The sequence below is a fragment of the Triturus cristatus genome, chromosome 7, assembly GCF_964204655.1.
Source record: "Triturus cristatus chromosome 7, aTriCri1.1, whole genome shotgun sequence".
NCBI lineage: Eukaryota > Metazoa > Chordata > Amphibia > Caudata > Salamandridae > Triturus > Triturus cristatus.
The window spans coordinates 1,503,569,831-1,503,585,045 of record NC_140590.1 but is presented as its reverse complement, the minus strand read 5'-3'; the positions used below and the strand labels follow the sequence as shown (position 1 = coordinate 1,503,585,045).

Sequence of the window (15,215 nt, the reverse complement as noted above, 5' to 3'; positions counted from 1 at the left end):
GAAGGTGGTTGTGTGAAGGTGTGCAAGTGTAAGGTGTGGTGAAGCTTGTAGTATGATGCTGTAGGTTGTCTGTGGGGTCTGGCAGCAGTGAGTCTGTTGCAAAGGCTCATGGTTTGTGTGTGTGGGCCCTTTTTATTGGTCCATTGGTGGGTGTGGCTGTGTTTGAAGTTTGGGTGGGTGTGTTATAAGGAGTGGTGGTGTTTTGGGCCTCTGTTTGTTTTTGGCAGTTGCAGGTCAGTGAATGTGTTGTTTTAGTGGTTGTTGGACATGTTTAGTGGCTTTGTGCCATTCGAATGGTGTATTCTTGTGTTGTTTTGGTTTGTCCTGGTTGTGTACGTGCGTTTTTAGCGTGTGTACGGTGTTTACATGGGCCTTTTGGTTGTACAGTGCTGTCCTTGTGTGTGGCTTGGTACGACTCGTACATGCCGTTGTGATGTTGGGGCCTGGGGTGCGCTCCATACTTAGGAGGTTGTGGTGGGGGTGCGACTCTGACGTACACGGGTGTACATACACGGGGGTAGGACACGTACACGGCTGGGGGTACGACTCGAACGTACAGGGGTGTACATACACGGGGGTACGACACGTACAGGGGTGGGGGTACGACTCGAACGTACAGGGGTGTACATACACGGGGGAGGACACGTACACGGCTGGGGGTCTGACTCGAACGTACAGGGGTGTACATACACGGGGGTACGACACGTACAGGGGTGGGGGTACGACTCGAACGTACAGGGGTGTACATACACGGGGGGAGGACACGTACACGGCTGGGGGTATGACTCGAACGTACAGGGGTGTACATACACGGGGGTACGACACGTACAGGGGTGGGGGTACGACTTGAACGTACAGGGGTGTACATACACGGGGGTACGACACGTACAGGGGTGGGGGTACGACTCCAACGTACAGGGGTGTACATACACGGGGGTAGGACACGTACACGGCTGGGGGTACGTCTCGGATGTACGTCGGCTGGGGGGAGTGTTGGGCGCGTATGCGGGCACATGTGTCCATGGTTGCTATGTGAGTTCGGTGCGGACGGTGTTTTTTCCATACGGTTGTAACATCGGACGCACGGGATGGGTCGTGATTCCTCGGTCGGACTTCACTTTTCACATTTGTACGGTAAATCGTCCGAGGACGTGTCGGACACATTTTCCGACCCGAGGACGTGTGGGGAATAATTCCCAATGCGATTCGTATGGACTTTTTCCCATGCGAATCGTAATTGGCAGTTTGTACGGCACTTGTACGATTCGTACGGTAAAAAGACCGGATACGAGTCGTACGGGCAATTTTTTTACCGGATCGTAATTGGCACCTATGTGTGTTCTCTTTCCCTACTTCCTCTCTGGAAACAATTGTACTAATGAGTTTGGCAGGAGTGCGCATCCGGGATGACAAAGATACACTTCAGGCTCGAGCAATTTAATCAATTTTTTACATTTATAAGTACCCCATGAAAATGCAAAATATCTTGTTTTGTTTGTTCTGTAAATCAAAGTTGAACATTTAAATTCATTAATTCCTGTAAATTCCATGTAGGAGAACAAAGTTATTTGATAATCAGGCTGTAAAATATTTTAAAAAAAGATTAAAAAAGGAAAGCCCTTGCTCATAATATAATTGTTTGCTTAGAATCACTTAATTTTCTTTGAATTCTTTTTCAAGGTTTAATAAACTGTGAGCCAGACAAATAATACTATATCAATTATTCACGTTAAAGAAAATAAGAGCAGAACGAATATGTTCCTCAATAAATTGATAGCTCCTCAATTTCATTGTGTGGGGGGATTCCACCGATAAATTAGCAATGCCTAATCAGAAAAAATATCCATGCAGTAACATAATTTTTACTGCTAGCAAAATCTCAGCTAGCCACTAAAGTTATGATTTTTTACAATGTTTTCCAATAAAGACTATTTGTTTGGACTATATAACACTCTCATTGATCATTTGTTCTGCAGGTATGTCCCAACAGAAAATGACATTAAAATGTACCAGTCATATAATGGCCAGATATCAGACCTACATATCGTAGACCACTTTATGTTTGAGGTAAGGATATTACCTACTTGATTCTTGATAGACATTCTGTTTCACGGTAAGATGGATGTTGTCTTTTAGTATTCAGAAAGAAAAAAATTAAACCTACATGGAAATGTTATTATTAATTGATTCACTCTTTCTCTTGTTTTAATTTTTTTCTGGCAGTCTTTGTAATAGGTCTTAATATAGAACTTCATTTTCTAAATGTGCCCTTTTTCCTGAACTAACATTTGTAACATTTTACATAAAACACCTCCAATTTTTCAGTATTAGTCCATCAATGTAAATACATTGGCATTGATAATCATTTTATGGTTTGAATATTTGAAAGCAATACAAACTCAGTACATTTGAATGTATTGAGTTACTGGCTTGAAGTAGTTTTCAAAAATATCTAACAGTCATTATTTTTCCCAAGTGAGGACAAATCCTTGAAAGGCCAGGCCTCTACAAGATGTCTAATTCCTAACCTATACCAGCACTGATTCTAACTGAAAGAACTTTTAAACCAAAAGATGAAAACCTTCATCAGACTAACACTAGGAAAATCTTGTTCAAATGGCAAAAAATTTAACTTAAAGGAAAAATCATGCTTCAGAGCCAGGCAGAGTTAAATTTATTCAGGGCTCTAAAAACCATCTGGCAAAATTCTAATACCATTAAAAAGGTTAGGTTTTTAAAAATAGAACGTTATGCATAATGTCAATATTTATTTATAAATACCGGCTTTTTTAGTTTTTTTTATTGAAGAAACAAAAAAATAAATCATAACATAAACTGGTATGTCATATAGTCAACAACATAGCAGGGTAGCAGAAAGGCAATACACAGAGTAATATTATAATAGAAAAGAGGAAAGATAGCTAGAAGGAGAAAAAAGAGAAGAAAGGAAAGATGAAAGTAAGAAGGATATCAAGCATATTGAGACAAAGTTACAATATAGGTAAAATCCAAGTGAAATATAATATGAATAATAACTCATAACATAGATGAAATTCATCAAAAAGATCGTTAGTCTTGTGAAGACATTGTAGCATTCGCAATAGCCCAATTTGGAAAATAATTGGTAATTGGTAACCACAGGTCGTCATGTTTAAATGCTAACTATAAGGAGTTCATAATAAAATGCTGTGACACACTAAATTCCACCAAGAGTTAATACAAATATTTTCTTTAGATTTCCAGTTATAAGTGGTGACCTGTAATATAATAAGAAATAAGAAATAGGAATAAATAATGTAGCTAATGAAAAAGTGAGGAAACATTGGTAATAACATAAACCATTTGCCAAACATGAGTCAGAAATTCAAAAACAACAGTGCATAGAAAAAATATATGAAAGTATGAACCAGCCAGTGCATCACAAGCCCAACAAGTATCTTGTTGAATGAGTTTAGTTTAAGAAAAACTGGAGTATATTATAACATTTTATAGAAAAAACAGAGGGGCATATTTACAAGAAAGTGTCAGAGTGCCGAGCTGTGCAAAATTTGGCTGTGCTGCGCTCCAACATTTTTAAGACGCAGGGATGTGCCATATTCACAAGAATACCGTGCATCCCAGTGTTTCCCCGAGCACAAAAAAAGCTGCTAGCGCAGGTACCCTGCCGCCATGTTGCAAGGGTGCCTGCGCCCCAGCGATGATTGTTTATGTACAGGAAGGGACACTTTCGCCCACATCAATAATGGTGATTTGCTTTTTCTATTGCAGCACACATGGAAAGAGCAGAAATGAGGAGAAATTAATAATTTCTCCTTGTATCGCCATTCTAATGCCTGGTTTTCCATGGCATTAGTTTTTGGCGCTACCTCAGCCTTGTAAATCTGGAGCAGCGTGAAAAAGCAATCGGTGTTGCAGTGGAACACCCGGAGCAATACGCATTGCCCGCCCCTGCTGTGAGCGGAAAAGGGCATATTTACAAGGTGGCATTAAGCCATGCTCAGTGGCTTAGTGCCACCTTATAAATATGGAAGATGGCGCTATGCCACTGGAGCATCAAAAAAAGTGACACTGGTGTTAATAGGAGCTTGCAAATATGCCCCAGAGTTTGTGTTAAAGTAGCGATGTGACCTGTAGAATGCAATTTGGCCCAGAGTTTGTCCAAAGTAGAAAATGGCCAAGTGCAATGCAGCTCCAACTCCCACAAAGCTTGTTACTGGCAGTTTTATGACGAGGGCCATTTAACACTTGGAGCTTGGCAGAAGAGCTATTTCAGCTGGTTCTTCATTAGCACCCAGGCAAGTTCTGGTACCGGTAGGTGGGGTCTCCTCCTCCAGTCGCCTATGCCTCTCAGCTTGCTGAGTGTGGATATAGACAACTTGAGTGCGATCTGAAGTGAGGTAGGTGGCGAATGAGGACTAAAAAAATAAAAATAGAAAAAAAAAGCTTTGTTAGGGAATTTAGGTCAGTCCATATTTGGTGTTTGGAGCAATTTGTACATGACATCAGATTTTGAGTGCAAGTTCTTAGAAATAGGACTATTTTGCACATGAGGAGCTGTAAAGCTAGAAGAGTTGAGTGACCCAAGTGCAATGTGGAGGAGACCTTAAATCTCATTATATATTGTGTAAATATATTATTTGAAAGATTGCATTTGGTGGATGGTTCTGAGAATAGAGTTATCCTTTATTAATTGTGAAGTGGTGAAAATGCCCATATCCGTCCACTTTATCCACAATATGGCTTTACCATTTATCTTAATCAATTCATTATACCATATGGGACTGCAAACAAACTGACTAAAAGATGATACATTTGAAACCATAAATGAATTCAATAAGGAACAAGAGTGTGAAACAGGAGACAGTGTCAAAAAATTAGGCGGATTAGTTATAAAAAAATATTTATGTGATGAAAAGGGAAAACCAAAGCCCTCTCTAGATAGAACAATGACATTCAAATGTTGCAGTCAGGATCCACTAAATGAGCCTGAATATGTTTAATACCAAATACCCTGTGATAAGAGGAGAAATTCAGAAAACTAACACCTCCAGACACAACATTCTAGGTATTGTCCCATTCCAAAGACACTTAGAGAATATGCTATCTAAGGTAGCAAAAAAAAACTATTAGAAATTTTAACCAGCATCAGTATAGAGAAAAGTTTACAGTTGGGAGATCATTATCTTGATTGTGCCAATGCTACACCACAAAGATAAAAATAAAGGAGACCATTTTTGTGTAAGGTTATGGACTTTTGTCTGTTTTGATTTTAGGAGTATCCATAATTGAATGACAACGCCAGATCCCCAAGAATTTGATCTTAGTCATATTCCAGGATAAACCAGCAGCAACACGTCTCTTTCATGCAATATTTGTTAAGAGACATAACCTCTGATTTATCCACATTTATACGTTTAAAGCCTGAAAGCTCGGAATAGAGTTTTAGTTCTGTGGAGAAAGTTGATATAGACAATTCCAGTTTTGACACAAACAAAAGAATATCCTCTGCATAAGCAGTAAATGTAATGGGTTGATCTTTAACTTTAAAGTCAGAAAAACTCTGACTGTTTTATTTGAAGGAGCAATGGTTCTAAAGCCAACTTAAAGAGTAATGGAGACAGAGAACATCCTGGTCTAGTAACCCTGTTTAGGGGAAAATATGGGGATTGAACTCCAATCACTATTACTAATGGCTTAGTAGAAGAATACAGTAGTGAAATAAGATTTTAAAACACTGCTTCCATAAGAAACGCCCAGTTAACTCTGTCAAAAGCTTTCTCTGTTTGGAGAGTAAGTGCAGATTGCATCAATAGGGACTGCCATTTTAGAAGCTTTGTTAATAATATTTAAACAATGCATGAGAATTATCGACTATGTTCCTATTTTTAACCAAACTAGACTGTTCCAGGCTGATTAAGTCATTTATGAAGTTAACTAGTCTAATTATTTTACAATCAATACTGACTTTTTTAATTCCCAAAAATAATTTGACACAATGATCCTGTTGTTTTAGGCCCATTATTGTGATAAATATATACTCCTAAAATGCTTGAATATGTGTTGAAAACATATGCATATCTAAAAAGAACTGATAACCAAGCAGTATCAGTATTTAAATTCAAACAGGCTTTTACAGGTCTACTGAAAAGGGTTCCACCCATTAAGTGAACTGAATTTATTTGCTTTTTGATCATCTATTTTTTTTACCTTTACTGTGGGTGAGTCTTACTTCTCAAGTATCACTCATAGTATTTACATGACAATTGAACTGCACATGTTTACCTCCTGTGTCCACCTTTTAAGATAAGGCATCTGCCATGCAGATAGGTTGAGGAGCACTGGGCTGGTTACACATGAACATGTGTATACAGACTTGTGGACACGTGTGTGTGCTTTGAGTGTCAGACTACCGTCATGCACAGCCTGGCAATTGCACACATGCATCCTGGCATAGAAGGGACTCTGCAAGGATAATTGTTGACCTGGGGTAGGTCTTATAATAAGAGTAGGCATTCATAGACAGGTCAGTAGGGTTTACTGGAGTATATGTAGTGTCACTGTATTACACAATCTGTTTTAAAGTGTAGTTTCACTCCACTTAGGCCTACACAGTTTCCAGTGAGGTGTCAAAATTCAGTGAACAATGCACAGAGTCTGGATATGCTGGTCCCATGAAACTATATGCACTGATTTCAGGCTTTCTGTCCCCCTGCTGGGCCAAGTTAATTAATCGGCTCTCCTGTAGAGGGAACAAAGGTCTTCCCACATAAAAGGAACACTTAGCAGTGCATGACTCAGTTTTCTTAAATGGAAGGGGTGGGAAGGAAATTCTTTGTCTGGAAATTCTTTGTCACACTGCACCTGGGGTTGGACAACCCAAGTCCACTAAACAAAGGAGGAGTCCCAGACATTTAGCAGCCAGCACAGGAGGGGCTCCCATTTCAAGTTTTGGTGGGAATGCATCTGGCAGTGATGTTAACTAAGTGGGAGCTGAAGCCCTCAGATGTGCTCTGCAATGAGAGAACCTAATGGAATCATATGGAATGTCCCAGAACCATGTGCAGCAGAATTGGGACAGAGGTGGAAGGATGATGAGACATCCTAGAAATGGTACAGGGCGCCAAGCATCTAGTTGTTTCCACCCATGCTTAAAACCCCTGCACAAGGGAGAGACAGTAAGCCAGACCCTGAACTTGGATGTTGATAACACCACGGACAGTTAAAAGAATAAGAAACATGATGCCCTAATGGACTAAGGACTCTGCAGCTGATCTCCAGGACTGAATGGATCTCTCCAGTGCTGGTGACACTGGCCACCCTACACCTACTGAGGACTTGTTGGGGAAGACCTGAACATCTGAGGACCGGCAGAAGGAGAGGAGCATCAAGAGCCAGGCAAAAGAGTAAGCTGGCAAGGGAGACAATAAAACTATAATCAAATACAGTGTGCTGTTACTATCCCAAACTAGGGTGACATAATTTGGTAGGTAAGCAGGCAGTGACAGTCTTTTGCTTATCGGAGAAGGGGCCCTCAACGGCCCAAAAGGGGGGCATGCTTCATCATAGTAAGAGCTCATTAGGCCAGCGTTGCAATACCCAATAGACCTCTAAAAAGTGCTCTTTGCAAGATATCCTTTTCTCACTTTGCCGTGAGTGGGAGTGTGCGTAATTCATGAGCTGATGCCAACTGAGTATGTAGACTGGTGAGGTTGAAGATAAAATTAATTAAGGTACCACACTGAAAGTACTTTATTATGGGGGTCCCTGTTACAGAATAAAAACAACTAGGAATATACTGGGAAATTATGTTCCTTTCTTTCCTCTTAATTGGTCATTGTTTCTTGCCCTTTTTAGCCTATACAGATCTATGGCAATTTATCAGGACCATAAAAATCTAATCTGCATGAGTTGGGACCCTATTTCAATTCCTAATGTGCTGCCCACAACAAAGATCCACCAAATATGTATTCTCAAAGGGTCACATCTCTCCCTCTTTGTGTGTAAAGAGACAATCCACTAAAACAGATCAACCCTCAATCAACTCAGGCCCTTTAGGACATGCGGGTTCCTAGCCCACTCAAACGTGTTCAATAAACTGCTTGTGAATATTGCCATCATCTTACCCCATCTCTTTCGGGACCAAAGTAAAATCAGCTCTCCGCAAAAATAACACCCCTGCTGAAACTGTCCATGGTGGCAAGAGCTTGCCACCAGGAGTAAAATAAGCCCAGAATTAAGTTAATCAGCCCAATGACTGATTAAAGCCCAGTGCTGCAGGGAGACTGGGCAGAGTACAAAGTGTGTGCAGGTTTGTAGTGATTTTTCAAGATAGCTCCAGTGTGGGCCAGTGTCCAGGGTTGGCACAAGCTCCATTAATTATTTATGCCCAGGGCCGCACTGGAAGGGCCTGTCCCCAGACTCCTACTGGTGCCAAGGTTACAAGGTCAGCGCAATCCAAAACAGGGCTTGAGACCCCGTTGTGGACCCTGAAAGAGCAAGACTGGGTCCAGGACCCCTTCCCTGGGACCTAGGAGAACCAAGATAACTACTGCCACAGGGTGGAGCCAGGAATAAATGCTCTTCCTGTCCAGAGGAGCAGAGGGAACTGCTGCTGGCTCTCGCATCAACAGTGGATGGTTCCCTGGGAGCCCGCTGGGAAGGGCGGGAGTGGGCGCCCCACTAATCACCAATGATAAGGATGGCTGTGAATACCGCTGGTGGAACCGGGACACCCAAACTAAAATTTAAGAACACCGAATGAAGGATAGTGGTGAGGTGGCTCAAATGAAAATGAAAGTGTCAGGGGCTGCTCAATTAAAATTCACTGCTCTAGCGAGGAGACACCCCGCAATGCCCTGCAAGGTCTTTTAGTTAATTATTTCTCTTTCGTGTGGTGCCCTAAGGAGGTGTAGGGGCACCTCAACATTTGTAAGGCAGTGCCTAGGGGCTGCAGGAGCGTAGCAGCCCCCTCTTGAATAACTTTAAAAAATCAACCCTATATCTCCCGGGTCAGAGGATTCATGACCTGTGGAGACGTTTTCATCATTTTCTACTCCTCTTGGATGGAGCCATTCCTGTACAACTTGAGAGAGGAGGAACTCCTAGTTACTCGTCCTATAGCTGCATTGTATGTGGCCTGAGAGTGTTAAAGTCTCAGACCCAAGTTATGAGGATTTTTAGTGTTTGTGCAGGCCTCATATCCTGCACCACTAATTACGCAATTTCTTAGAACAACATTTTGGCAAACAATAGCAGCTGTATCATTGTGCTATGTTTTAATAACATCCATGAACCTTAAGGGCTCATTTTTTTATTCCACAAGTGATGACTTATTCTTACACCCCACATTCAAAGGGTGTCAATACATTTTGTAATGGTAGCACTTGTATTTGAACAAATGATGAGGTAATTCTGTCATTCTAATTGGATTCATGCTAAGAATTACAAGTTGCATACATACTTCAGTACCGGTGGCCAAGCCATTCAAATATATATACCATTTGTTTTTCTGAGTGTAAAAGGTTACATATTTGTATCACAGCTTGCATCTAGAAAAACATGAATTAATTTCAGTTTTTCATCAAACTATGCAATTAACAGATTTTATCTTGTACACACATAATTAAACTTCTCAGACTCTGTCAACCATAATTTACCTAAATCCTCGTTCAGGTGTCATTTTCAATCTAAAAATTGCACTTTCTAACATTTATAGTGTTTTTTTCCTCACAGGAAGGCTTCCCTTTCAGATTATGGGGAGGTAGCGCATGCCATTAATAATTTCCCAAGTTTACATTCAAAATATATGATCACTATTTGACATTGTTCATTTTGTCATTACCTGCTAATATATGCCATCATATGGCCTTGAGTACATTTTAGATATTTTAATTACATACAGTTGTAAGTTAATTAACATATAGCATCTCAAGTCAAAGTCAAGTCAAAAAAAGTCTTTATTGCGAATATTTCATCATAAAAGACATACTAACATTTCATAATATGCAATTAATTAAAAATAATAAGAATATAGTTTAACACAATAAGCTTAATAAAACAAATAAATAAGTAACATACTAAAATCAGTAATAAGAAAATATTAAATATACAATTTTGCAAACGACTTGACAGTTGATAAAATTGGTTATAATATAAGAAATAGTAGAAATCCTCCTGCCTTGACCTTAAAATCAAGTAAAGCCTATACCACGTTTGTCTCAGCATTATTTAGGGGCCAGATAATTAGGAACTAATCCTCCGGTACCGTAGGAGCCAGGCCCAACTAATAAATTTAGCCACACCAATAACCACAAGTTTTGATGTATCAGACTTCAATATTCTGCTAGCTGCCTGCGCAGATCTAACGCCCAGTTCACGACATACAGGGCGTAACCACAACCGTCTTGGTTGGTGATACTCTGGGCAGACAAAGAGAAAATGATCGACTGTTTCGATCTTATCCTCACATAGGGGACATTTATCACTACCAGATGTATACCAGTTTTTTGTAAAACAACGTAGCGGTAGGGAGCCGAGTCTAAACTGGTCGTAAAGTTTTCGATCCTGCAGCTTTGTTATTATGGCACAGTACTCTTCAAGAAAGGAGTCATCCTTGACAGCCAGATATGTTATAGTCAAAGAACTACCAGTCAGGGATGCATGACGCTTAACTTTAATCCATTGCCAATAAGTGTCCCTAAAGATCTTTTTCGGGGGGGGAAACAGCCGTCTCGGGGTTGGTCAATAACTCACCCATCCCCATATCAATCAAGATGGTTTTAATTTCAGACAGCCAACTGATCCTATGAGAACCCCCTAGAGCTTTCACTTCTAGTAATGCCTTGGCATATAGGGACAGTTCTGGGGTAATCCACAGGCGCCGCCAAAACGCTAGCGGCCTATACCGCACCATGTCCTCAACAGGCTGACAACCTAGGTCATATAAGAGAGGTATGCGTGGGGAAGATTGTGGTAATCCTACTGCAGACCTAAGAAATTTGTTTTGTGCCACCCTCAGGGAATCCAAATTGCTAAACCCCCATAGTTCAGCACCATACATTACCGCTGGAAGAATTTTAGACCCATACATTTTAATCAGGGGGGCCATAGGTTTGGTTATGGAATGGCTATGTTCTTTGAGCAAGGCTCCACCTAGTTGTATATGCTTTAGGGTGGAGAGGTCAATCTGGGACTTCCAGCTTAGATTGTCACTAAAAGTGACCCCCAGATAGGTGAAAGTAGATGTCTGTTCCAGAGTGGCTCCTCCCATTTCAACCCTTGCTTTTTACTGGTCTAGCACCACGAAGGACCATAAACTTGGTCTTCCCCACGTTTACCTCAAGCTCATGTTCGCGGCAAAACAACTCAAAACGGGACAGTGATAACTGTAGCCCCTGTCGCGTCTTAGAAATTAAAAGAGTGTCATCCGCGAACATGAGCAAGGGGACTTTCATACCAGCTATGGAGGGTGCATCTGTCGGTAAGTTTAAAAAATAATTTATAACCCCGTTAATGAACAAGGAAAACAAGGTGTCTTACCCCTTTGGACACCTCAAATCTTGTTGTCACCTCCCCTGGTTTTCCCCAGCGAACCTGGGCGTATGTATGTTCATGCAGGTTACTCAACAGCCTCAACAGTTCTGGCGGCATAGCCATCTCCCGGAGGACTTCCCACAGTTTGGGCCTTGGCACAAAATCGAATGCAGACCTTAGGTCCACAAAAGCTGCAAAAAGCATGCCACCCCCAAGATATACTTCCTTCCAATATAAGAGAATGAACCTGAAAGCTTGGTCGAGGGTTCCGAAATGCGTCCGAAAACCCGCCTGTAAAGGCGTTAGTATATCAGTTTCGGACATCCAACTCTGAATACGACCCAATAGCAAACGAGCTATAATATTTTGAACTGCATCGATAAGGCTAATCGGGCGATAGTTGGCCGGGGCAGAGCGATCACCTTTCTTATAGATCGGCAATATCTCTGCCCCGAACCAAGAATCCGGAACCGATGCTCCACTGGCCAGCGGCCGATGCTCCATATAGCATCTCATTAATTTGCCAAACTAGAAGGAAGATGATGACTCTAAAGCCTTCACTGCAAGTTGGCTCCAGAGGTATCCGGAAGGGATACCATTCATGTTGATTGCTGGGTGGCTTGGTGCTCCAGCACCAGAATGTAAAGCATGCTGTAACCCCATAGCTGGTTTTATTTGGCGCATTTCTGTACAAGTGACTCCGCTTGCTGGTCTGTGGACATTTCTGACCTTGTTAGAGGGGGTAGGAAATGTATCTGGTAAAGTCCCTGGAATTAGTGAAGATTACGGTAAAGTATTCTCTAACTCCTGATCCTGCATGTTATTCCACATTCTGGTAAATGTAACTCTTTATGGTCAGTTTAAGAGGTTGAGACACTGACTGGAATCTTGAATTCTGGCCCTGGTATCCCCACGCTCCATGTCAGCCAACTCGTGATAAGGGATGAAGGGTCTTAAGCTGTGCATAGGAACTACTCGAACATTTGTAGTGAGTCAAAATGGAATGCTGAGCTACCGTTTCCAATTATGAGAGGAGCTCAGCAGGGCAGCTTACTAACTCCTCCACTTTCCTCAGTGAACTTTAACAATCTGCACAGGAGGTTTTGCTTTCTTTAAAGATTTTCCTTTAAATTGGGCTTCAAGGTATCAACATTGCTGTTCTCTGATGAGTCTTTTCTGATTTCCTTAACTCCAAAAGGATTGAAAACTCAGTTAACAGCATCATATATTGTGAGTCAAATGGCTAGAAGATTACCATGAAAAGGTCAAGGATAGGGGTTTTTGGATAACACCAACTTTGGACATTGAGGGGCATATTTATCAAAGGTTTTGCATTGCCCTTACACTGCTCAAGGTATTGCAATGGAGAGGCAAAACCTAGATGAGATTTACCAAGCAATGGAAAGCCACTTTGCATGGCCCTATGGTCCTTAATAAATCTGGTGTAATGAAAGGCAGTGCAAGTCTTCCCCAGGGAGGCATTCCATGAGTGGCGGAGGGATTTTCCCATGCATCCACCCATGGATTTTGGCGCATTCCCGGATTTACCATGAGTGGTAGACCTAGGAATGTGTCAAAATACTATGCCTTCCCTGGGGAGGTGTAACGAGGAGGAATATCTTTGCATGGCCCTGTTGTCCTTTGTAAATCCTGAGTAATGCAAGCCAGTGCAAGTCGTTACCTGGCGCTACTATGCATAAGGGAGGCATTCCATGGGAGGAGCATGGATTTTTCCATGCATCCACCCATGGAATTTGACGCATTGCCCGATGTGCCATGAGTGGTAGACCTAGGAATGCGTCTAAATGTTACATCTTCCCAGGAGAGGCGTAATGTGAAGCAATATCTTTATTTCTCCCTTTTTTCTTCCTTCTACGTGTGTTGCATTCTGCAGCACACACGTAGAAAGAGTAAACACCCTCAAAGGAGTTTGTAATACAGGAAGGTGACCCTTCCTGTATAAAAACAATCCTTGCTTCAATCCAGGCACCCTTGTGTCATGGTGCAATAGTGCCTTAGTTGGCGCTAGGCAGCCAAAAGTGCGCCAGCACAAGGAGAGAGCAGGAATGAGTCATATCTTGATGTCGCATTCCTGCCGCCTGCATTTCAGGCAGTGCAGCAAGTTGCATTGCTGTGTTGTGTTGCGTGTACGAATGATAAATATGGCCCTCAGTTTCTATTTAAGAGTTTTGAAACAGGAGAAAGTTTGCTTATTCCCATATCTGCACATAATATTGTCAAGACATTTGTGCTGGTAGGAGCAGGTCAGCAACCCTGTTAAAAAACTGAAGCAGTGGGGGCGTGGCCAGCAACCAACGAAGATGGCCGCGGCTTAGGAGAGCTCCGTGCCTGCACTCTGCCTGCCGCATAATCCTGGCACTAATCCGCTGAAATCTGAGAGTTCCTATGGCGGTGGCGCTCTAAGAGACCGAGGTGAAGATTTGGGAGAAGTTTGTGCCCCGGGCAGGCTTCCAGACGCGACGCAGCGAGACCTGCGGACTCCGGCCCGGTGGCCGCGTGGCAGCCAGGGCCTCGATTTCGCCTTTCCCGGCGGAGGCACCTTGCGGCGTGCGACGGGAGCCGCTGCAGCGCCCCGAGTGACCGGGCTGCACCGGAGAGACACGAGACCAGAGGTATGAGGTGGGGGGCGCAGTAGATCCCCCCGGCTGTCCGACTGAACGGAGGAGCGACAGCCCGGGATTAGCGGCGGCGAGTGGAAGTTGTCCTGGGCCCGTGGAGCCTGCACTCGCCAGTGTAGGAGGACGATTGCCTGTGGGGCCTGATACTCCCCCTGGAGAGGTGCGACGAAGGTGAGACGAGCCCCGGAGCGGGGGGTGAAGTGCCGCGCTGGGGCCTGACGCGCTGGGCCCGGCTGGGGGCCCATAGCGTTGCGGGAAGGCCGATCCCTGGGCCTGCTCTATAGACCGGGGCCGTGGCCTGAGACACCACCCGGAACGCCAGCAAAGGACTACGCGCATGGGCCCCGATAGATGCCGCTGAATACGTGGCACCCGGGAGAGCGTTGCCTGGGCCTGCGAAGGAGTAGACGCCTCCCGGGAGGCTCCAGGGTGCTCAGAACAGGCGCTACTCTGGGGACATACGAAGCGCCGGGGCGAAGCTTCGCAGTGCGTGGGCGCCAGAGTGACAACCCGTGCAATGGATGGGTGAGGCGAGCGGGCGCCCCAGGAAGGGACTGGCTACATACCTGGAGGCACGTGGCAGTTAGAGGGGGCTGGGGCGGTCTGACCCCCCACACAACTTGCTTACTGAGGACTGGTGAAACCGACAGGCCGTGCGTGGGAACACCCCCGTGGCAGGCAGCGGCAACAGCCAGGTCTCATCCATATTGGGGACTTTTGGAGGGGTTGGACCCCGCCCCCGCCTCTTGGATAAGATGGGGAGCAAGGGGCAGTATTCATCATCCCACAATAAGCTGGAAAAATACGCGTATCATAGAGGGCGCACCGAGACATCGCCTCCGCGAGACGCTTCGGGCCCGGGCCCGTCATCTGAGACGCCACCGGAGATTACCCTCAAAGACATGATGGCTGCACTAGCGCAGATGAATGGCACTATGGGGACGATCTCGACTGATGTGGGGCTGCTTCGTGCGGACATCTCCAAAATGAATGAGCGAGTCAAGGAGGTAGAAGCAACCACAGAGACTTTGACCAAGGACGCTG

The 15,215-nt window shown here is 43.6% G+C and overlaps 1 protein-coding gene across 1 annotated transcript in view; it reads left to right on the top strand.

Moving 5' to 3' along the window:
• LOC146812254 (formin-H-like) overlaps window positions 1-15,215 on the top strand; it is a 637,557-nt gene that overhangs the window by 554,999 nt on the left and 67,343 nt on the right. The window contains exon 9 of the mRNA XM_085614569.1: window positions 1,977-2,067. Within this exon, the coding sequence (XP_085470695.1) occupies window positions 1,977-2,067 (91 nt within the window). The remainder of the gene's footprint in view (window positions 1-1,976; window positions 2,068-15,215) is intronic.